The 23,201-nt window shown below is 46.2% G+C and overlaps 1 protein-coding gene across 1 annotated transcript in view; it reads right to left on the bottom strand.

Moving 5' to 3' along the window:
- LOC120994541 (melanocortin 2 receptor accessory protein) overlaps positions 1-7,279 on the bottom strand; it is a 16,543-nt gene extending 9,264 nt beyond the window's left edge. The window contains exons 1-2 of the mRNA XM_040423192.1: positions 7,107-7,279; positions 2,621-2,720 (exon numbers count right to left, since the gene is read on the bottom strand). Of these exons, the coding sequence (XP_040279126.1) occupies positions 2,621-2,720; positions 7,107-7,212 (206 nt within the window). The 5' untranslated portion in view covers positions 7,213-7,279. The remainder of the gene's footprint in view (positions 1-2,620; positions 2,721-7,106) is intronic.
- Between the last annotated feature and the right edge of the window lie 15,922 nt (positions 7,280-23,201).

The following is a 23,201-nucleotide window of genomic DNA, read 5'->3' as shown; positions in this document are numbered from 1 at the left end:
TTCTACTGATTGAAGACCATCCTGGACAGGTGGTGGAACAGGATGAAATGACATGGCTGTGCTACCTAAAACTCTGCAATTGTGAAGTTTTACAATCTATGAGCAAACAGAAGTTAATGTAGGAAGGGTAAAGGTGGATGGAGTCACCATCGATGATCCAGTGTCGTGGAACGGACTGTAATCTCCTCTCCAGTACTACAATACATTCTTCCAGCCGCCTTGACACCTGAGCTGCTTATGTATGTTCTATCATAGGGTCGGGGTAATCTAGAAGGCTGGTTTCACACGAGCGAGTGTCACGCTCTGGATTCGCAGTGCAGCTCCCGTCCTGACCTCCCAGCACTGCCGGGGTGGCATAGCATTATATTGATTTATGATGCTACATAACCCTAAGAGGTCTGGAATGTATTGGATAACCCTGACAGCATTATGTCAGTGTTATCCAATACATTCCAGATCTGTAAGGGCTGTTTCACAGAAGCGAGTCCATTGTGGGAATCGCGATCCGTGTGCGAGTGTGATCCTCTGCTCTGGACTTGCAGGAGCGCACGGCATTATCATGATTTATAATGCTATGTGTCTCTGCATGGCCTTTTTTCCACAGAATCATAGTGACATAAGGCTGTCAGTATGATTCTGTAGAAATAAGGTCAAGCAGAGGCAAATTGCATTATAAATCATGAAAATGCCGTGCGCTCCTGCAAGTCCAGAGCAGAGGATCACACTCGCACATGGAGCATGATTCCCGCAATGGACTCGCTCCTGTGAAACAGCCCTAAGGCCTCTTTCAGACGGGCGTTGCGGGAAAATGTGCGGGTGCGTTGCGGAAACACACGCGATTTTTCCGCGCGAGTGCAAAACATTGTAATGCGTTTTGCATTCTCGTGAGAAAAATCGTGCATGTTTGGTAGCCAAACCCGAACTTCTTCACAGAAGTTCGGCCTTGGGATCGGGGTTGTGTAGATTGTATTATTTTCCCTTATAACATGGTTATAAGGGAAAATAATAGCATTCTGAATACAGAATGCATAGTAAAATAGCGCTGGAGGGGTTAAAAAAAAAATACAAATAATTTAACTCACCTTAGTCCACTTGATCGCGCAGCCCGGCATCTCCTTCTGTCTCCTTTGCTGAACAGGACCTGTGGTGACGTCACTCCGGTCATCACATGATCCATCACCATGGTAAAAGATCATGTGATGACCGGAGTGACGTCACCACAGGTCCTGTTCAGCAAAGGAGACAGAAGGAGATGCCGGCAGTGCGAACAAGTGGATTAAGGTGAGTTTAAATTTTTTTTAACCCCTCCAGCGCTATTTTACTATGCATTCTGTATTCAGAATGCTATTATTTTCCCTTTATAACCATGTTATAAGGGAAAATAATAATGATCGGGTCTCCCTCCCGATTGTCTCCTAGCAACCGTGCGTGAAAATCGCACCGCATCCGCACTTGCTTGCGATTTTCACGCAACCCCATTCACGTCTATGGGGCCTGCGTTGCGTGAAAAACGCTGAATATAGAGCATGCTGCGATTTTTCACGCAACGCACAAGTGATGCGTGAAAATCACCGCTCATGTGAACAGCCCCATAGAAATGAATGGGTCGGTATTCAGTGCGGGTGCAATGCGTTCAACTCGCGCATCGCATCCGTGCGGAATACTCGCCCATGTGAAAGGGCCCTAAGGGTTACATAGCATCATAAATCAATATAATGCTATGCGTCCACGGCAGTGCTGGGAGGTCAGGACGGGAGCTGTCTGAGCGTGAGACTCGCTCGTGAAGCCAGCCTAAAGGGTGCTGAATTAAGATCCTGAATGAAGTGTGAAACTCGTGAGCGGCCTAACAAATGGTTGAAATATCATTTCCTTTTGCTCTTGCGTGGAATAATACCAATCTGTGAAAAATGTGGTAAAAGGAGAAATCACTAAAAGTGCTATAATAAATTTTTTATGAAGGCTTTTATTTTGTCCCCCACCCTATGCTTATATTAAAAGGACCATAGCCCAGGCTGCTGTCTTAGAGCAGGGGTAGGCAACCTCTGGCACTTCAGCTGTTGTGAAACTACAACTCCCAGCATGCATACTTACTCTGCTCTTCTAAGAACTATCGTACAAATGAATGGAGCATGCTGGGAATTGTAGCTAGAGTGCCGAACATTGCTGACCCCTGTCTTAGAGGCTCTACAAACCTTGGCCCTGCTCCTGGCTGCCATTAACACATACCGTAGCTTAATTAAGCCATGCTCCTTTAATTAAGCCTTACCCAAAACATAGTTTAGAATCTACTAAAAACCAGAGGACATGATTTCCCTGGGGGAAAAGTCGCTGTCACCCTCTCGTTCCGCAGGTCAAGTGCATTATTACATACAGCCTTTCGTAGATGACCATGTAATACGTCAACGGATGGGGTCCAACAGAGGGAGAGTTGCTCGTTAGCAGCTCTCCACCCTGGCTTATATAGGAGGATCCCGAGGATGACAATATAACCTTATAGAGCAAAAGGACCCATTTAAATTAGTTTCTTTTTATAATGTAAAATGCTCTTTGAGGCAGCTACTATATGAGACAGCCGGTGTTCTGACTCGGGTAACGCCGCCGGTGCAATCAATCCACTTACTTTGCTCCGGGGGAGTCTGTCCTGGACATGTAGAGTAAAATGAGGAACAGAAACACTGAAAAGGCAGCAAGGCCGATCCACACAGCGATGACAATCGAATCTGTGGATATAAATCACAAGTGAATTACTTACATGATGGCGATTAGCTGGATTTAATTATAAGATGACTTCTATATTAAAGGGCATCTGTCAGCAGTTCTGTACCTATGAAACTGGCTGATTTGTTGCATGTGCACTTGGTGTGGTGATGTTTTCACTGCCTGGTCCTGTCAATCAAAGTGCAGAGGGCGTGGCAGTTGCAGAGAGAGCGGAGCCTCTAGGTGTAACTGTAACGCCCCTGTTGCTCTTAGAGGCTCATTTGCATGTATTAAAATGTCATCTTTCCCATCAATGCGGGCACATATGAACATGGGACCAACACAGATGTCTTCTGATGCCAAGTGCACATGTAACAGGTCAGACAGTGTCATAGGTACAAATCTGCTGACAAATGCTCTGTAAGTCCTTCCAGAATATTCACTCAGTATGGACGACATCCCCTCTTCTGTGTGATATGTGGACTTAATAGTCCGGTACAGAATGCGAAATGGAGAACGAGCAAAGCCGCAAAGTTTACATTTTAAAATGTCATGTCGGACCATATTATTGTATTTCGAGCTTATATTGTTATTTCTCAGTACATGTGGGTGTTCATCCTTCAGAATCTGTAATGGATATTGCTTTTATTTTGGGCAGAAAGCCCCTGAATATGTTTGGGAACAGAAAGTAGAAAATGACTTCAGAGCCCCTTAAGATAATTGACATATGCAGGAATTTTCTGCACCTGAAACTCTATTCCATTCAGCTGAATAGGGTTGGTATTGGTGGGGAGAACATGGATTCCTGTGAAGCCTTGTTCAGAAAATATTCTGCACCATATCTGCCACATGTGAATATACCCTTACTGCTGTGGTCACTCATTAATCTGCACAAATGCTGAGGGAACCGCAATGGGGTTCAGTGTTAGGCCTTGTTCACATTGTCCACTAACCAGTCTGGATTAGATTTTAAGTAAAGACGTTCCTGCATAGTTTTCCTGGTTCAAGAAAAACAGTATGAACCAAACTCTTTACAGTAAAATCTATTTCACATTTTTATTTAGACTGTGGTCTGTTTTGGCTAAAATATATGAACCGCTATTTGGGATCATTTTAGCCACCCATGGTGGTTGTTACCTACCTTCGACTACATAGAAATCAATGGGTAGTTTTGGAGGGCAAGTTTGCTATAAAAAGGTATTTCTTCTCTTTCTGGAGATCCAGCTAGAGCAAAGTCTTTAGAGCATGGATCAGCAACTTTTGGTACCCCAGCTGCTGTGAAACTACAATTCCCAGCATGTACACTTATGCCACAGTTCCTGTAACTCCCATAGAAGTAAAAGCAGGATTCTGGGAGTTGTAGTTTCAGAACAGCTGGAGTGCTGGATGTTGCTGAGCCCTGCTTTCAGGGGCGGAGTGGGAACTTAAAGTGGCCCTGGAAAAAAAAAAACTTAAAGTGGCCCCATTTTGTATTCGGGTCTAAATTGATGAAAGGCAGGGCCAACACATTTAGGTGGGGTCAGCAATACCATATTGTGGAACATTATACCACTCTAACAGAGCCAGATACCACAGTCCATCACAAAATACAGCCTCAAAAACTTCCACTGGCCGGCCGTGAGGAGGGCTCAGGTGGCCCCCTGGGCATCAGCCCACCGGGAAATTTCCCTGTAAGGTCTATGGCCAATCCGCCCTTGCTTGCTTTAGGCTGGGTTCACACTTGAGCGAATTTGATATGCGCGTTTAAAGCGCGTTTTTGTCGCGTGTTTTTGTGCGCGTTTTTGTCCATGGTGAACGCGCGTATTACGCGCGTTTGTGTGATTGACTGCAGTGTCCTATCGCTGCAAACGCGTGACAAAACGCCCCAAAGAAGCTCAAGAACTTGTTTGAGCGTAGGGCGTTTTTCAGCGCGTTCAAACGCGCTGTAAAACGCTCAAATGAGAACCAGGGCCATAGGGAAGCATTGGTTTTCAGGTATTGAGCGTTTTACAGCGCGTTTGAACGCGCTGTAAAACGCTCAAGTGTGAACCCAGCCTTAGAGCATTGCTTGCTGGGAAATAAAGTATGCAAAATAGCTCTCCTCTGAAGGAAAAAAAACTGCCTGGTGCCACCAAGATGTTGCACTGAAGAAGAGCTGTTTTGCATACTTTTTTTTCCAAGATATGTCATATCATGCTGGTTCTCCAGGATTAGGGTCCATTCACACGTCCGTAATTTGGGTCCGCATTCGTTCCGCAATTTGCGGACCCATTCACTTTCAATGGGGCTGGAACGGATGCAAATCAACATTTCCTGGATCCGCATCCGTATTTTCGGGATCCGCATCCGTTTTTTCAGGATCCGCTATTTAGTTCCTGGAAAAAATAGAACATGTCCTAACATGACACTATTTTCTATTATAGTGTCTGTGATGTGCGGATCCTCAAATTGCGGATCGCACATTGCAGGTGTCTGTGTTTTGCGGATCCGCAAAGCACTTACGGACGTGTGAATGGACCCTAAGTGTTTTGCGGATCCGCAAATCACGGACACTGGCAATGTGCATTCCGCAATTTGCGGACTGCACATTGCCGGCGCTATAATAGAAAATGCCTAATCTTGTCCGCAATTGCGGACAAGAATAGGACGACGTCTATTTTTTTCGGAAATGGAAGCACGGATGCGGAAGTGTGGATCCGCAAATGCGGACAGCACATTCCGGCCCCATTGAAAATGAATGGGTCTGCACCCATTCCGCAAAATTGCGGAACGGATGTGGACCCATTTTGCGGATGTGTGAATGGACCCTTAGTCTCCCGATACGAATTCATTCCAAACGCACTTCTCACAATGGCACACCACGGGTCACATGTGGGACTTGCCAGAAAAGGGGCAACAGTCGAGCAGCTGTTTTACATTCCCCACAGGGATCTGTGTGGTGCCACTCATTGTACTATACAGTATTCATATTAACACAAAACCATCTCTACTGCAGCACAAAAAAATGCCACGAATACCTAATTCGCAGAGCAGCGACCCTGAGTCTAGTAATACAAGTGTCTCATTTCATTGTCAACAACTGAAAAGGCAAAGATATAACGTAACTCTCGCAACGAAGGTTTCCACAGTCAAATATCTAAAATCCTTGGACTGTCTTTGAACAATATGGACAATTAGCAGTTGTCTAAGGGCAGGTTTACATGGTTATACACTGTCCAGCCATTACATTAAAACTGCCTCCTACACAATGGAGGTAGGTAGCCACATACATAGTGTGTTCTCACAACCTTCATAGCAGTAACTGTGTCAGCAATCTGGGCTACAGTAGTTCTTCTGCGGAATCAGACCAGACAAACTAGTCTTCGTTCTCCAAGTCCATAAAGAAGCCTGGGGTGGCCATGACCCTATGCAAATTTACCAGTTGTTCTTTCTCGGGCCACTTTTGGTAGGCATTTGTGGGAACACCCCACAAGACCTGATATTTTGGAGATGCTCTGACCCAGTCGTCTAACCATCGCAATTTGGTCCTGGTCAAAGTCGCTCTGTTCCATACGCTTGGCCAATGTTTCCTCCTTCCAATGCATCAACTTCAAGAACTGGCTGCTCATTTGGTGCCTGAAATATAGTCCACTGATTGACAGGTGCCATTGCATACATCCCAACTTTGAAAGAAAGTAAGGAGGGACATCTGCCTCCACACCAGGGGCGGACTGGCCATAGACCCTACAGGGAAATTTCCATTTGCAATCCAAGGGTGAGATCTGCAGCAAATACGCCACAAAAAACGCAAGTAACATGCGATTTTCAGTGCGGTTTTGGATTTTCTGTTAGTAAACCTGCACCCTTTAGCCTAAGGCCAGTTTTTTGGGGGAAAGCTCTGTGAATTTGAGCTGTGAAATGCTCAGTGGTCACGATGGACTGATGGATCAATGTGGTTCTGTTTTTTGGAGAAAAGCCATGTTTTTCTTATCCTGCCCAACCTTTAATACCATACTGCCCTGCAAGGGGTTGTCTTACCTGAGACAATGGGAGCATATCGCTATATAGAGAACGGAGCGGGCCAAAGTGGTGGCTGAAGGACTCCGGTCCGGCCACCACCAAGCGCTCTCCCCATAGAAGTGAATGAGAGCGCACCGCACATGACTAGCCACAGCTCCCATTCACTTCTATGGGCCGACGGAAATAGCCGTGCCAGCACTCGTCTATTTTCTGGGGGCCCAATAGAAATGAATGGAGGGCGGCTGCACATGCTATCTCCATTTAGGAGATAGGTGCAGAACCTGCACCTATCAGACAATGGCGGCATATCCTAGTGATATACCCCGATTGTCTCAGATGAGACAACCCCTTTAAGGCATAGTGTCCCAGTCCTATGTAGAACAGCACTTGGCTCTGCTGCATCTGCGTATAAAATGATGCGTCATACTCACATTTGTTTGCCTTCAGTTCATTTTCATCAAATGAAACTGGATCCAAGTAATCGTAGTAAAATTCATACAATGTGCCATTAGCAACGTCCACCATCCCACCATCCATCACTGCATCGTATCCGTAGTCCCAGCAGCGCACACGGTCCCTATTGACGTGGTGTCCTGGTCTGTGACAAGGCTGGATGCTGTCTATGTTGTCCCTATAAAAGCTGTGTATTTTAGAACTTTCCCCATACAGTCTATTCGCTCTTGACCGGTTATTTTCTTTCGACTGCTCCCTGCCTAAGCCCCCCCCCCCCCCTTCTTTGGCCGACTGATAAAAATCTTAGGCAAACACACAGGGAATGGGTCAATGTTACGTAGGAAATCAGAGAGTACACAGCGATCTCCCATGAAGTGTGTGAATGTTTCCGTCCTGTAGATGCAGGGAGTGGGCAGCAGGTATTTTAATCCTGAATGCGACAGATCGTCTGTGGCTTAAAAAAAGATCACGAATATTCAATGAGAGCAATATGGAGACCGCGTTGGACTTAATGAGAATCTCTACAGGATTCTCCACAGCGCCGATTATACCCTTAAAGGGGTTATGCCATGATTGATGTAAAAAAATGAAAATCGGACATCATATAGTACATGACAATCTTTCTAACAAAGCTAGAACCAGCCCTGTACCTTGCATGGAACCAGAGATCTCCCTGAAATCTGCTAGATTTATTTCCGGCTGGCAGCTCAGGGTGTGTCCTTTCTCAGGGAGCATGTGCTTCCTGCTGCAGTTCTTTCCCTGTAACTGCCACAGTTTCCAACAGAAGATACGGCTGGTGACTGTTGAAAATTTAAACAGAGCATGTGCGACCACCTCAGTGAGGTGGACAAGAAATAAGGAAAAGAACAGACAGTAGGTGGCGCTCTACAGATACATTTTATTGAATAGCTCAGTGGCTATACAAAATTTTTAATTACATGCAATTACAAAAGTATTCAGAACTAGGTGCTGGGTTAAAAAATATAGAATAGTTTTCTTGGCACAACCCCTTTAAAGGGTTTTCCATCTTCGAGGGCCTTTAGGGCAACCCTCGCCCCCTCTATTGACCAGACCTGCAGAGGGAGTCATACTTACCTGCTCCCTGCTGCTGGGACCCGGCTCTTTCACTCCCCCACTGATGCTGCACAGCTTCCACTTGTCAACATCCAGTATGACAGCCAATCGCTGTCACGTCAATGGGTCATGTGAGACAATGGGTGCAGGTCGCCACTGTGGCTAGTCACTAGCCGATGTCGCCGTCAAACAGATGTTGACATGCCGGGACCCACCGTCGGAGAGTAGATAAGGTTCCCTCTTCAGGTCCTGCCACATGGTGGTAAGGAGGTTGGGGGAAAGGGGAAGGGTCTGCCTGAAAATCCCTCGAAGATGGAAAAACCCATTAAATATTTTTTATAATCCTAAATGGGCACAACAAAAATTAGATTCCTCAGTGGTTAATACCTTTTTAATGGCTCACTGAAAAGATGATGACACAGTTGCAGGCTTTTGAGACTACTTAGGCCTCTTCATCAGACGTCTCTTAAGCCCGTATCCAAAGATTCATATATTTATACACCAAAGTACATAGGAATAATGAGGTAGGTGAGACAAGTGATGTAAAGCAGATCAATATGAGTGGAGGAGGAAACAAACAGTTGTGGCAGTAAATTGTTGTAGAATTGTAGACAAGAAGTGCGAAAGTTTTATTGTCCTCTAATTGATATCCAGTCCATGAATACGATGAACACAAGAGGTCTGAAGGCAGAGATTAGCACAGCAGAGAAAGAGAAAGCAAAGTATTCAAGTTCAGTTTACCTTTAGCCTGCTGGAGCCAAGAGAACGATAAAGTATTGTTTGGATGACGAGTTTGTCTCAATTAAAACCGTTGAACTTTACCAAGTCTGAATTCGGCTTATTCCACCAGCTATAAGGCCTCTTTCACGCGGGCATCCAGGATTTGCTCCGGATGCGTCGCGTGTGCATTGCGGGAAACCCGCGCGAGTGTGCAGACAATTTCAGTCAGTTTTGACTGCGATTGCGTTGCGTTCAGTTTTTAGCGTGCGGGTGCAATGAGTTTTGCACGCACGTAATAAAAAAACCTGAATGTGGTATCCAGACCCGAACCCGCACTTCTTCACTGAAGTTCGGGTTTGGGTTAGGTCTTCTGTAGATTTTATTATCTTCCCTTATAACATGGTTATAAGGGAAAATAATAGCATTCTTAATACAGAATGCTTACTAAAATGTCGATTGAGGGGTTAAAAAATAAAAATAAATTAACTCACCTCATCCACTTGATCGCGCAGTCGGCATCGTCTTCTTTCTTCTTCTTTCAGGACCTGCAAAAGGACCTTTGAAGATAGAAGATCCTTCTATCTTCATTCAGCAGGACCTGCGCTGACGTCACCACGTGGTGAGCGCGATTACGTCATCAAAGGTCCTTTTGCAGGTCCTGAAAGAAGAAGACAGAGGACGATGCCGGCTGCGCGATCAAGTGGAGGAGGTGAGTTAATTTATTTGTATTTTTTATCCCCTCAATCCACATTTTAGTAAGCATTCTGTATTAAGAATGATATTATTTTCCCTTATAACCATGCTATAAGGGAAAATAATACAGTGAATTTACTTTAATGGGGTCCGGGGTTGCTCATCCCTATAATCTCCTAGCAACCATGCGTGAAAATCGCACCGCATCCGCACTTGCTTGCGGATGCTTGCGATTTTCACGCAGCCCCATTCATTTCTATGGGGCCTGTGTTGCGTGAAAAACGCAGAATATAGATCATGCTGCGATTTTCACACAACGCACAAGTGATGCGTGAAAATCACCGCTAATCTGCACAGCCCCATTGAAGTGAATGGGTCCAGATTCAGTGCGGGTGCAATGCGTTCACCTCACGCATTGCACCTTGAATGTTACAGAGCCTAACGCCGGGGGAGTGACAGTATCCGGGTAGGAGCACCGTGATGCAAGACTATCAGGCCACATCACCATTAGGCATTCCTATCACTGGGACTCGATTGGTCCTGGGGGGCCGCCTGCCGCAATATTGATGACCTATTCTGTGGACAGGTCATCAATATTATTTCCCAGAAAACCCCTTTAAGGAGAACCGCTCCTGACCCTGAGCCAGACACCAAGGTTCAAAAGGCTACACAAAGACAAAAGTCTATCAGTTTCAACCTATTTGTCTTATTAACATTGATCTCCAACCCATGGCTCTCCAGCTGTTGTGCAACTACAACTCCTAGCATGCCCAGACAGCCAACAGCATACTGGAAGTTGGAGTTTTGTAATAAGAACCAAGAGTCGATTTATAATGTTAATCCGAGTGGCCACTGTTCCCAAGATAAGCAGCCATATAGAGCGCCACACTGACTGTGATGTCCCCTCTACCCTGACACTCACCCACTGGCTGGGTTGGTCTTGTCTTGGATAGAACCACAACTATCTGAGCTGGCCATGATGCAGATTTGGGGACAAAGGTGCCTGAAGGGGGATCCAAATGTCCTCCACCACATAAGAAGACACCAGTACTATGAATGGCACTTGGTAGGTGGAGGGATTGTTTTGCATTAAGGCCCGGGAACTTCTGCTGCCTAACTTCCAGAAGGAACACTGCATTTCAGATATCGTCACATATCGTGTACAGCTCTTGTTTCTCAACTTAAAGGGGTTGTCCTACCAAAAATATTCTACAGCACCTGGATCTGAATACTTTTATAATTGTATGCAATTAAATATTTAGCATAGCCAGTGAACTTTTCAATAAAATGTATCAGTATAGCGCCACCTACTGTTTATTCTTTTCCTTATTTCTTGTCCACTTCACTGAGGTGGTTGCACGTACTCTGTTTCATCCTTCGACTGCCTCCTGAGCTGTGATAGGGAGAGAGCTGCAGCAGAAAAGACACGCCCCCTGAGCTGCAGCAGAAAAGACACGCCCCCTGAGCTGCCAGCAGAAAAGACATGCCCCCTGAGCTGCTAGCAGTAAAGACACGCCCCCTGAGCTGCCAGCAGAAAAGACACGCCCCCTGAGCTGCCAGCAGAAAAGACACGCCCCCTGAGCTGCCAGCAGAAAAGACACGCCCCCTGAGCTGCCAGCAGAAAAGACACGCCCCCTGAGCTGCCAGCAGAAAAGACACGCCCCCTGAGCTGCCAGCAGAAAAGACACGCCCCCTGAGCTGCCAGCAGAAAAGACACGCCCCCTGAGCTGCCAGCAGAAAAGACACGCCCCCTGAGCTGCCAGCAGAAAAGACACGCCCCCTGAGCTGCCAGCAGAAAAGACACGCCCCCTGAGCTGCCAGCAGAAAAGACACGCCCCCTGAGCTGCCAGCAGAAAAGACACGGCCCCTGAGCTGCCAGCAGAAAAGACACGCCCCCTGAGCTGCAGCAGAAAAGACACGCCCCCTGAGCTGCCAGCAGAAAAGACACGTCCCCTGAGCTGCAGCAGAAAAGACACGCCCCCTGAGCTGCCAGCAGAAAAGACATGCCCCCTGAGCTGCTAGCAGTAAAGACACGCCCCCTGAGCTGCCAGCAGAAAAGACACGCCCCCTGAGCTGCCAGCAGAAAAGACACGCCCCCTGAGCTGCAACAGAAAAGACAGGCCCCCTGAGCTGCCAGCAGAAAAGACACGCCCCCTGAGCTGCCAGCAGAAAAGACACGCCCCCTGAGCTGCCAGCAGAAAAGACACGCCCCCTGAGCTGCAACAGAAAAGACAGGCCCCCTGAGCTGCCAGCAGAAAAGACACGCCCCCTGAGCTGCCAGCAGAAAAGACACGCCCCCTGAGCTGCCAGCAGAAAAGACACGCCCCCTGAGCTGCCAGCAGAAAAGACACGCCCCCTGAGCTGCCAGCAGAAAAGACACGCCCCCTGAGCTGCCAGCAGAAAAGACACGGCCCCTGAGCTGCCAGCAGAAAAGACACGCCCCCTGAGCTGCAGCAGAAAAGACACGCCCCCTGAGCTGCCAGCAGAAAAGACACGTCCCCTGAGCTGCAGCAGAAAAGACACGCCCCCTGAGCTGCCAGCAGAAAAGACATGCCCCCTGAGCTGCTAGCAGTAAAGACACGCCCCCTGAGCTGCCAGCAGAAAAGACACGCCCCCTGAGCTGCCAGCAGAAAAGACACGCCCCCTGAGCTGCAACAGAAAAGACAGGCCCCCTGAGCTGCCAGCAGAAAAGACACGCCCCCTGAGCTGCCAGCAGAAAAGACACGCCCCCTGAGCTGCCAGCAGAAAAGACACGCCCCCTGAGCTGCAACAGAAAAGACAGGCCCCCTGAGCTGCCAGCAGAAAAGACACGCCCCCTGAGCTGCCAGCAGAAAAGACACGCCCCCTGAGCTGCCAGCAGAAAAGACACGCCCCCTGAGCTGCCAGCAGAAAAGACACGCCCCCTGAGCTGCCAGCTTGATATAAATCTAGCAGAGCAATGAATGGTGAGATCTCTGGATCCATGTGAGGTACAGGGCTGGTTCTAGCTTTGTTAGACAGAGGTTGTCATGTGCTATATGATGTCTGATGTACAGCTTGCGGATTGTTTCCATGCGGAAATTGACCTGCAGTGCGGATTTCCATATTCACAGCATGTCAAAGTTTCTGCCTTTAGCTGCGGATTTCACCCTTTTCCAATGAAAGGTGAGATCTGCGGCAGAACCTGCATCTAATCCGCACCGAAAAACCGCTGGTAGGAATTGGTGCGGATATGGTGCAGAAATGCACAAAAATCCGCACCGAAATTTGTGCGGATCTTATGTACGTTCACCCGCACTTGTGTGCAGGCAGCCTTAGGTTGGCTTCACACGTGACTGATGCTGCATTTCTGCTTCTAATCTGCAGCAGAAAAAAGCGCACCAACATGCACGCACTTCGGATTCTGTTGCAGAAAAGCTGCAGTTTAGGCAGTTTCATTCTTTTTTATTGGAAAAGATAAAAATCTGTGCTGAAATCCGCATTATAAGGGGTCATGCACACAAACATATTTTTTGTCCGTGTCCGTTCTGTTTTTTTTGCAGCCCATATGCGGAACCATTCATTTCAACGGTGCTGCAAAAAAACGGAAATTACTCCGTATCCGTATGTCCGCAAGTCCGTTCCGCAAAAAAATGGTCCGTTTTGCGGACAAGAACAGGCATTGTTACAATGGATTAAAAAAAAAAAAAAAAAACGGATGTAACACAGACGTCATCCTTTTTTTTTTTTTTTTAAGATCCATGTTTTACGGACCACAAAATACATACGGCCGTGTGAGGGCTCATGCACATGACCGTAGCCATTTTGCAGTCCACAAATCACGGATCTTGTGTGCATGCCACCATTTTTCTTCACACTCATGTAGAAATGTCCTGTCCTATGATCGGATGCGGACCAAACATACGGCGTGTGCGTGAGCCCGTAAGTTCTTCCAGGAAGCAGCCCTCCGTGAGCTAGGTGGGAGATTTGCCGGCTCCTCCAGGAGTCCATGAGGTCTCTCCGTTTTTTGGGAGCCTCCTGAACTTTTGAGGGAGAGTTGCTGTTTTATTTGTCAGGCAACCTCTCGGCATGTTTGCCTTGCGGCGCCCGCATCTCCTGCCCATCCCCATTATAGCAAATGGCGCCGGGCCGAACTTCCGGCAGCACACGTGTGCAAGCGTTAGTAAGGATCCAAGCCTAGCGTTAGTATGAAAGAATTTGCGGTTCACAAATTTCAGATCCGCAAAACACAGATACCGGCCGTGTCCATGCCGCAAAATGCCCTCTATAGAACTGTTCTATCCTTGTCTGCAAAACGGACTGCAGGGACGCGGAATGGACACGGAGTGCTGTCCGCATTTTTTGCGGCCTCATTGAAGTGAACGGGTACGCATCCGATCCACAAAAAATCGGATGCCGACAGAAACCACGGTCAAGTGCATGAGCCCTAATAGTGATTTTTTTTTATTTTTAAGGATAAATGGATTTTTTTGTGGGAGCTTTTACTGCCGGAAAGTAAAAAGCGGATGAGAATTGTGTTTGCAGCTTTCTGGGTAACACTTAGCAATCTCCATCGTGATCCTGTTTGATGCCAGACCGAATTGGCTGGGAACAGCCACAGACAGCTGCCTCATGGCCTCTCCAATCCTTCTGCTGTGCTGGGCACGAACCAAAATATGAATCAATAGATGTTTCTAATATCTCAGATGGATGTGTTTGGGAGACAGAATCCTTAAAAATGAGGGACGATGCAAAATCTTAAACAGGTCACGCACAAATTCAATTAGAAAACATGGAGGTGTTCTTTTTAAAAAAAAAAACAGTGCCACACTTGCCCACAGGTCATGTATGGTATTGCAGCTCATCCCCATTCGCTTCAGTTGAGCCAAGCTGCAATACTAAACACATGGAGTTGTGAGGACGGAGTTGTTACTGGAAGATAGCAGCCATGTTTTTCTAATTATGTATAGCCCCTTTAAAAGGCGACTAGAGGGTGGATTCAAGGGGTGGTATTAAACAGAACTTGTACTTAAAGGGGGTGTCTCACAAATAACATTCTACATTTTTCAAACCAGCACCTGGATCTAAATACTTTTGTAATTGCATGTAATTAAAATTTTATTATAGCCGCTGAGTTATTCAATAAAACGTATCTGTATAGCGCCACCTGCTGTTTGCTCTTTGAAAAAAAAAATTTGTCCAGCTCACTGAGATGGACGCACGTGCTCAGTTCCATCCTTCAACTGCCATCACCTACAGCAGAAAGGACACACCCCCTGAGCTGTTGGCTTGATAGAAATCTAGCAGAGCAATGAATGGCGATATCTCTGGATCCATGTGAGGTACAGGGCTGGTTCTAGCTTTGTTAGAAAGAAATTGTCATGTGCTATATGATATTGGATTTTCATTTTTTACATTATTAATGGGATAACCCCTATAAGGGAGTTGACCCATGAACATCATTTATCACCTCACCACATGGTAAGATATAAATGTATGGTCAGGTCTGACCGCTGGTTCATGAGAATGGGAGTCAGAAGTGAATAGAGCGACACTGATTATGTGTGACCACCATGACATTCACTTCTATGTGAATGGGACAGTCGGTGACAGTGCTAAGCGCTATACTCAGCAGTCCCATAGACACTGAACAAAGTGGTGGTCACATACATGCATTTATACAGAGGACACAGAAACCCCTGTTCTCATGATTGGTTAGACCCCGGTGACCATAAAGTTGTTCGTCGGCCAACCTCATTACCACATGTCTACAGATTACACCTGATCGTTGGGGGTCTAAACAGAGGGATATCCAGTAGTCAGCTTAAAGAGGTCCTCTGACTTTAGCAAGTAGCATTTATTATGTATAGAGAAAGCTAATACAAGGCACTTACTAATGTATTGTGATTGTCCATGTTGCCTCCTTTGCTGGCTGGATTCATTTTTTCAACACATTATACACTGCTGGTTTCCATGGTTATGACCACCCTGCAATCCAGCAGCGGTGGTCGTGCTTGCACAATATAATAAAAAGCACCAGCCTATGTGCGCTCCCACGGTTCCGGCCACCAGAAAGGCTGGCGCTTTTTCCTATAGTGTGCAACAGTGCAAGCACGTCGACCACCACTGATGAATTGCAGGGTGGTCTGTAACCATGGAAACGAGCAGTGTATAGTGCGATGGGAAAATGAATGAAACCAGCAAAGGAGGCAATATGGACAATCACAATACATCAGTAAGTGGTTTGTATTAACTTTCTCTACATGATAAATGCCATTTACTGAAGTAAGATGTCCTTTAATGTCCCGGGACCCTTCTAACAAAAAAGGAAAACTCCTCCATTACAGAGGAGCTGTCACCTCTCCCGACTTGTCTATTTAGTAAGTATTTACATTCCCCATGTAATAATTTTGGAGCATCTATTCACATGACTCTATGTTGTGTCATTCCTCTAATATTCCTGCTAGAAGTTATAAATTAATTGCTAGCAGTTTGCAATGAAGGTCCAGATGGGTGACCGTCCCTGCACAGTTTGACACTATCCAATCAGTGCTGCCAGTGGTAGCACTCCTTCCCAACTGGTAACATCCATCTGGACCTTCATTGTAAACTGCTAATAATTTATTTTTGTATCTTCTAGTAGGAATAATAGAAGAATGGCACCACAGTCATAAGAAGTGATGCTCCAGAATTGATATTACATGAAGAATGCAAGTAGATTCCAAAAAAATGGGGTCACAGCTCCTCTTTAAAGTTGGAAATGCTCCCTGATGAATACTTGCAGTGGATAACTTCAGGAATATTCTTTGCCTGAATGATTTTTTACTAAAACATGTTTTACATAGTTTGTATAGTTATTACCATGTCTATTAATGTTTTAACCAGATGGCGCTTTGATGAAGGCATAACTCCCATCAGCATGATTTCTGCACTCACTGTGGTGATGCGCAATTCCACGCTGTCACAGCAGAGGGCACTGTTGAGTTAATTTTCATAGTTTTTTGGGAGTGATTCTCATCTGCTGTACTACGAATATTACAAAACTCCCATTGTGTGTTCTAATATGGAGGATTTTTGTGTTCACAGGTAAATGATATCACCCAGTTTGCTGTTTTTTTTTCACCCCGTGTGACTGAATTCCTCTATATAAAGAGAGGAAATTCACTTTTAAGGTTTGCAGCGGGACGCCGGTTCAATTGAAGCCTCTGAATTTGGAGGTAGAAATCAACAAATTGATTTTTGTGCGGTTTTATTACCACAGTCCCACACAGTGCGTTGACCATGAATGTCAGATCGGTGGAGCTCCAACTCTCAGCACCCCGGCCGATCAGCTATGTGAAGGGGCCACGGCACTCATATACATAAAATATAATAGAAAAATTGTCATCTAGGGAGGTGGTCTTCTCAAAGAAGATGGAAAGTATGGGGTGAGACTGAAGTCTGGATAAAGGGGTGGTCTTCTCAAAGAGGTGATCTTTTGGAGCAAGCACCTGAGAGAGTTCCCCCTGCATGAAAGTGGTGCAGAGGTGCCATGAACTCTGCATTCCCTGGCTGAAGGTGCGCAGAAGTAAGGCATGAGCTGCTAATGGGCCCTCAAGGACCCTGAGTGTGGGGGCCTGAAGTAGACAGTCTGGCTAGTGATGGCTAGCAGTAGCCACCGTGGCTGCGGTGACCTGAAGATGGCTGGAGTGAGTGCGGCGACCGAGCCACAGGGGTGTAGTGGTTGAGTGAGTGAGCGTACTAGTGATGAGGTGCCGAGGATAGTAGTAGTACTCAGTTCAGTTGTCCCCTGGGGCCGGCGTGCAGTGGATGGGAAGACAGCAGAAAATCCTCCGGGGCACTCTCGATCGCAGGGAACACCAGCCAGATGGTGGTTGAGGTGCCCTTAATGGTAATTGGTGTTTAAGGTGCTTTGGTGGCTGGGCCCCTGGTTCGTGACACCAGCACCATAAGGTGCAATCAAGAGATGGAGCAGAAGAATGAGGAATTAGGCAGTAGTTAAACCAAACAGGAACTTGTCAGATGTAGTAAGGCATCCAATATCATCACTTTGTCTTGCATATAGATGGCATAAAGTGCAAAGCTGCAAATTCAAATTAGCAGGCTCCTTATGGTGAATTGTAGAGGTTAACTCCAGCTCACTTTAGTAAAGGTAATGTTCTTACTTGTACTTGGTTCCTGATCTTGCTTTTATCTCTCAACCTTTCAGTAGTAGTTCAGATCCTCTGTAAATAAGTATTCTTACAGATGGCCTTTCTGTCCTTGGTTATGGTGGAGCAGCTTGAGGCTTAGAATCTCTCCACCTAATGCAAAGGTGACTAAAACCTGATAAACGGCAATTATCTTCCTTCGCCTATATTCTTTAGTTCAATGATCCAACAACCCCATGGCGATCTCCCTCACGGCAGGCAAACACTCTGCCTCATTATTTGAACAGGTTGTGATCTTCAGAGTAATAATCCACTTGATACCCTGGAAGTGTATACAGTCCCAATCTTGGACTCAATGGTTGAGGCAAATTAGTTCCCCTGGGCTAGGCCCAGGAAGACGGAGACAAGCCTGACTCCTTTCCTTCCTCCTAACTCCTCCACGCAACTCAACTCTTCATCGCTATCTCGCTTCCTGTGTTGGCACTTTATAAGTGGTGTGATAGAGACCTCTAGTGGTGAAAGTATGTAGTGCATGTTACCAGCCTGTAATATGGATTCAGCAGCATAGACAAAGAAATAGTGCAAAATAACATCATAATACACACCAATTTGGAGTGGACCATACACACATATGTGGGACACCACATGAGGTGAAATGGAATGTGGATGGGGCGACTGTAAATGCGATGGTCGCAGCAATGATCCACGGTGCCATATGAGTAGAGTTGGGGCTTCAAGAGAAAGAAGCGTTAAGGGCCAGTTCACACACAGTTTTTGGTGCTGATTTTGGAGCGTTTCTGCCTCAAAATCTGCTCCAAAAAAAGCCTCAAAACAAAACAGCCTCCCATTTATTTCAATCGGAAGCAGCACTTACTTTTTTTTTTACACCTATAAAAAAAGAAGTGTATAAAGAAGCATTGCGCCCTATCTTGGGACAGAATCAGCGCTGAATCGAATAGGAAGCAGAAAAAAACAGCTCCATGTAAGTCCATGCGTTTTGTATGCTTTTTTGGCGCAAATCTGCTTCAAAAACCTCAAGCTGAAAATTCTGCTTTGTACTAAAGCCATTGGTTAAAAAAAAAGACACGTCAAAAAAACGTGGATTCCACGCAGATTTTTTAAAATTTCAAAATCAATCGTGTGAACTGGCCCTAAGGGTTAGGCTGAATTCACATCATGTTTTTGCCATCTGTATACGTTAACAGATGCCTCAGACTGATGCCATACAGTGGAATCCGTTCACCATTGAGTCTAATCGTAAAAAATATATGTATACTTTTTTTTACCAGACTGTGCAGGATACAAAAGCATGGTGTGCTAAACTTTTGCATCCTTTTCCCCCCCAAACGTATATAATTAATGGATGTCAAAAACATGGTGTGAACCCACCCTTGGCATACTCACCAACATTTCAGTTGGTAAAATCAGGGCATAAAACGCCACTAAACTGCCCAGAAACACCCGCTTGCAGGCAGTGTTTGAGTTAGCCCCGTCCCATGTTCGGCCTGGGACAGTGCAAATTTGCCAGTACTGTCTCCGAAAATCATGAACAGTCCTGGCAAAGGCCTCATGCACACGACCATTGTTGTGTTCCGTTCCGCAAAATGGTGTTCCGTTGTTCCGTGATCCGTTTCCGTTTTTGTTTCCGTGTGTCTTCCTTTATTTTTGGAGGATCACCAGACATGAAGGAAAGTAAAAAAAAGTCTAAGTCAAGTTTGCCATGCGGATGACAATCTTGTGTGCCTCCGCGTTTTTTCACGGTCCCATTGACTTGAATGGGTCCGCGAACCGTTTTCCGTGAAAAAAAAGGACAGGTTATATTTTTTTGACGGACTGGAACCACGGATCACGGACGCGGATGACAAACGGTGCATTAGCAGAGTTTTCAACGGACCCATTGAAAGTCAATGGGTCCGCAGAAAATCACGAAAAACGGAACAACGGACACGGAATAAAACAACGGTCGTGTGCATGAGGCCAAATTCGGACAATTGGAAACTATGCCTTAAAGGGATTCTGTCATAAGATTTGAGGCCTATAACCTAAACATATGGCCAGGTCCCTACTAATACCCTGAATCCGAAACGGACCTTATTAAATGCGCCTGTGGCTCTATTATCATATAAAACAGGTTTATATCACCTGTCACTCACGTGCCAAATGTGTCCAAGGGGACGTCTCATGATGCAGGGTGCCCGGCTGCAGCCATCTCCTTTCGGTGCCCAGTGCCGCCTTCCGACTAGAAATCGCCGCCCTCCCTTTCAATAGAGCCGCCTACCTCACGTCATCGCCGCCTCTCTAACCTTGGGCAACTAAGCTAGTTCTACTTTAGGCCAGATTTGATAAATTTCCCGCACTGTCTCTCTGAAAGAACTGAGACGCATAGAGGGCATTCCCCTTACAAGGAGCCTGAAAATGATTAATAGGGGGAGATTTATCAAACTGGTGTAAAGTAGAACTGGCTTAGTGGCCCATAGCAACCAATCAGATTTCACCTTTCATTTTTCAGAGCTCCTTTGGAGAATAAAAGGATTGCTCTGATTGGTTGCTATGGGCAACTAAGCCAGTTTTCCTCTGCACCATTTGACAAATCTTCCCCACTACTACCTATTATAATAGTGCACTATTTTACCTTAAGATGACTGATATTATAACTCCAAGTCCTGCCCAACAATTGGACATGTTCAAGGGCTGGATTCCATGTCTCTAGTTTTCATTTTCCCCCCAATAGATTTTGCAAGAATATCTGAGCAGAGGAAATAATTCTGCACAAAAAAAGTAGTTTTCGGCTGGTTGTATGATGTGACCCTGGCCTGCTTTCTATTATTAGCCCAGGGTCACTTACCAACGCTCCCATGACAGGAACACAAACACGACTCATGGTGCTAATGCCACCAGCCTAGCCTCGAGTATTAGTGATGCCACCGGCAGACATGGATAACACCTGCAAGTGATGCATCGTGGGTCTGAGGCTGTGATGGCTGACCTCCGGCACTCCAGCTGTGGTGAAACAATGACTCCCAACATGCTCCATTTATTTCTATGGAGTTCTGAGAACAGCCAAGCAAGTGTATATCCTGGGAGTCGTAGTTTTACCACAGCTGGAGTGCCGGAGGTCAGCCATCACAGCCTCAGACCCACGATACATCATAATGCTGGTGTGGTCGGACCACAACCTCCATCATTTCACCTGGTTTCTTGCTGGTTTCTGTCTCCCATTCATTTCAAGGGGAGCCAGCACTGAGGATCGCAGAGCGGTGGCTTAAAGTCTCGCTGAGACAGGACATACTCCGTGATCTTCAGCGCTGCCTCCTATTGAAATGAATGGGAGGCAGAAAGCACGAAGCTACCTACGGGATTACAGCGAAATTTCAGAGCAGCTGTCCATGCCTAAATTCCGCAGAATAAAATTGTAATGCCCCAGAGTGGCATTACCACTTCTGCACCCTGCTACTATCTGTAATGTGCTAATCTAATGTCATCCTGTGTATTTATTTCCAGGTCCTGTATAATGTGCATTTCCTATTTTGCAACTGTTTATGTTCATGTGTAATATACCTGGTTCACCAGCAGGTGGCAGCAAGCATGGCAGAGCTACCTGTACATAGAATGGAGCTTTTCATTCCATTTTACCCCCCCCTTCTGTGGTGTAGTTGGCGTGTCCCGCTTGCTGCAGGGAGGGTGGAGTTCTAGTTAGAAATTCGTTTAGCTTACCCCCTGCTAGGGGAAGGAAGCAGGTGCAGGGCCCTGCTGGACAAGCTATGTCTAGGCCAGCCGGAGCACCTTCAGCTCTGCTGGACATGGAGGCCACAGCTTAAAGCCTCAGAAGCCAGGAGGAGAAAGTTTTCCCTTGACAAATCTAGAGTCAGACTACAAGAGAAAAGTTGTAGCATCCAGAGGAATCTAAGGTATGCAGCTACCCTGTTAGTACAGCAGAGCCAGAAAGCAACAGATGTAGCAGAGAGGAGCTTGCCTGCCAAAGTTAATGCTAACGCCTGCTGGGAACCAAGACAAAGCCTGAAACTGTTCGGAGAAATGTTTATTGAAAGTAAAGCTGTTATTGGACTTCATCACAAGGTCTTTATCGTCCCCTTCATCAACAACCCTCTTTGTCATTGCTTTGGAGCCTAGGGTCCAGCATATCCATGAAGGAGCACCGTGACATGGGCACAGCACCTTAAGGGACTTTATAGGCTACCCTACACCACTCTGGCATTCCTATGCCTGGGTACCAACACCATTTCTTTAAGGGACTCCATCCCATTGTTGCTTCACTGCAACTGGCGTCACGAAAAACAAGTACACTTTTTCCTCTTAAAGGGCCCAGGGGGAAGGCGCCTGTTGCAAAATGCTGTGTTAACGGTCCCTAGGGGCATGGCCACAAGTAGCGGATTCTCCGAAGCGGTATTGTGTGCAAAAAACCTGCTGCATACAGGGTTGTCCACGTAAAAGTAGCCCGTCTCCAATATCACCAAATCAAAGTGCCTAATAGTAAATCAGCTTACAGTTCCTACAGGGCTCTGAAAAAATGAAAGCTGAGCTGTGATTGGTTGCTATGAATAACTAAGACAGAATTACTATTAGGAAGTTTGATTTGGAGATATTGGAGGCGGGCTACTTTTTTGTGGTCCAGTATGTAGTATGTAACAACCGCTGATAGCAGCCATTACAGTCCCCATAGAGGTTGCCGCCTCAACTTTCCAAAAACACTGAATATCCTACACATTCACACTGCTAATCCCCTCTGTACCTCTGGTATAGACAGGAACCAGGACGCTCAGGATAGGGTTGTCACCCGGCCGATAACTCACCGGCCAAGCCGGTAATTTAGTGCCCCTGTAGGTAATTTTTTTAATAATTGCCGGTATTTTTGTATAAGGACTGGTACTAATGAGCGCTTCCATTGTGGAGCGCTCATTAGTACAGCCTTTAACTCCCGACCCTCCCCACTTGAGTTAAGGTAAAAAAAAAAAAAAGAACTCCCCTCCATTTGATCGCGCCGCGATGAACACTTGCTGCTGACTGGAAGCTCAGGACAGGACCTGCGAAATGTCATCACACTGGAACGCAGGTCCTGTCCTGAGCTTCCAGTCAGCAGCCAGTGTTCACCGCAGCGCGATCAAATGGAGGGGGTGATATTTTATTTTATTTTTTGCACAAGCAGAGAAGGGGGGTGCTAATGCTGGGGGCGCTAATAGGGCATTATTAATTCTGGGGGGCACTAATTGGGGCATTATTAATTCTAGGGGGCACTAATGGGGGCATTATTAATTCTAGGGGGCACTAATGGGGGCATTAAAATTACTGAGTGGCACTAATGGGGATATTATTAATTCTGGGGGGCGCTAATGAGGCATTATTAATTCTGGCGGCCACGAGGCATTACTATTAGTGGGGGCATTAATAATTCTGGGGGGCACTAATGGAGGCATTAATATTACTGAGGGGCACTAATGGAGGCATTATTAATTCTGAGGG

The sequence above is a fragment of the Bufo bufo genome, chromosome 3, assembly GCF_905171765.1.
Source record: "Bufo bufo chromosome 3, aBufBuf1.1, whole genome shotgun sequence".
Classification (NCBI taxonomy): Eukaryota; Metazoa; Chordata; class Amphibia; order Anura; family Bufonidae; genus Bufo; species Bufo bufo.
The sequence above is the reverse complement of the archived record's forward strand: the minus strand, read 5'-3'. Positions and strand labels throughout refer to the sequence as shown.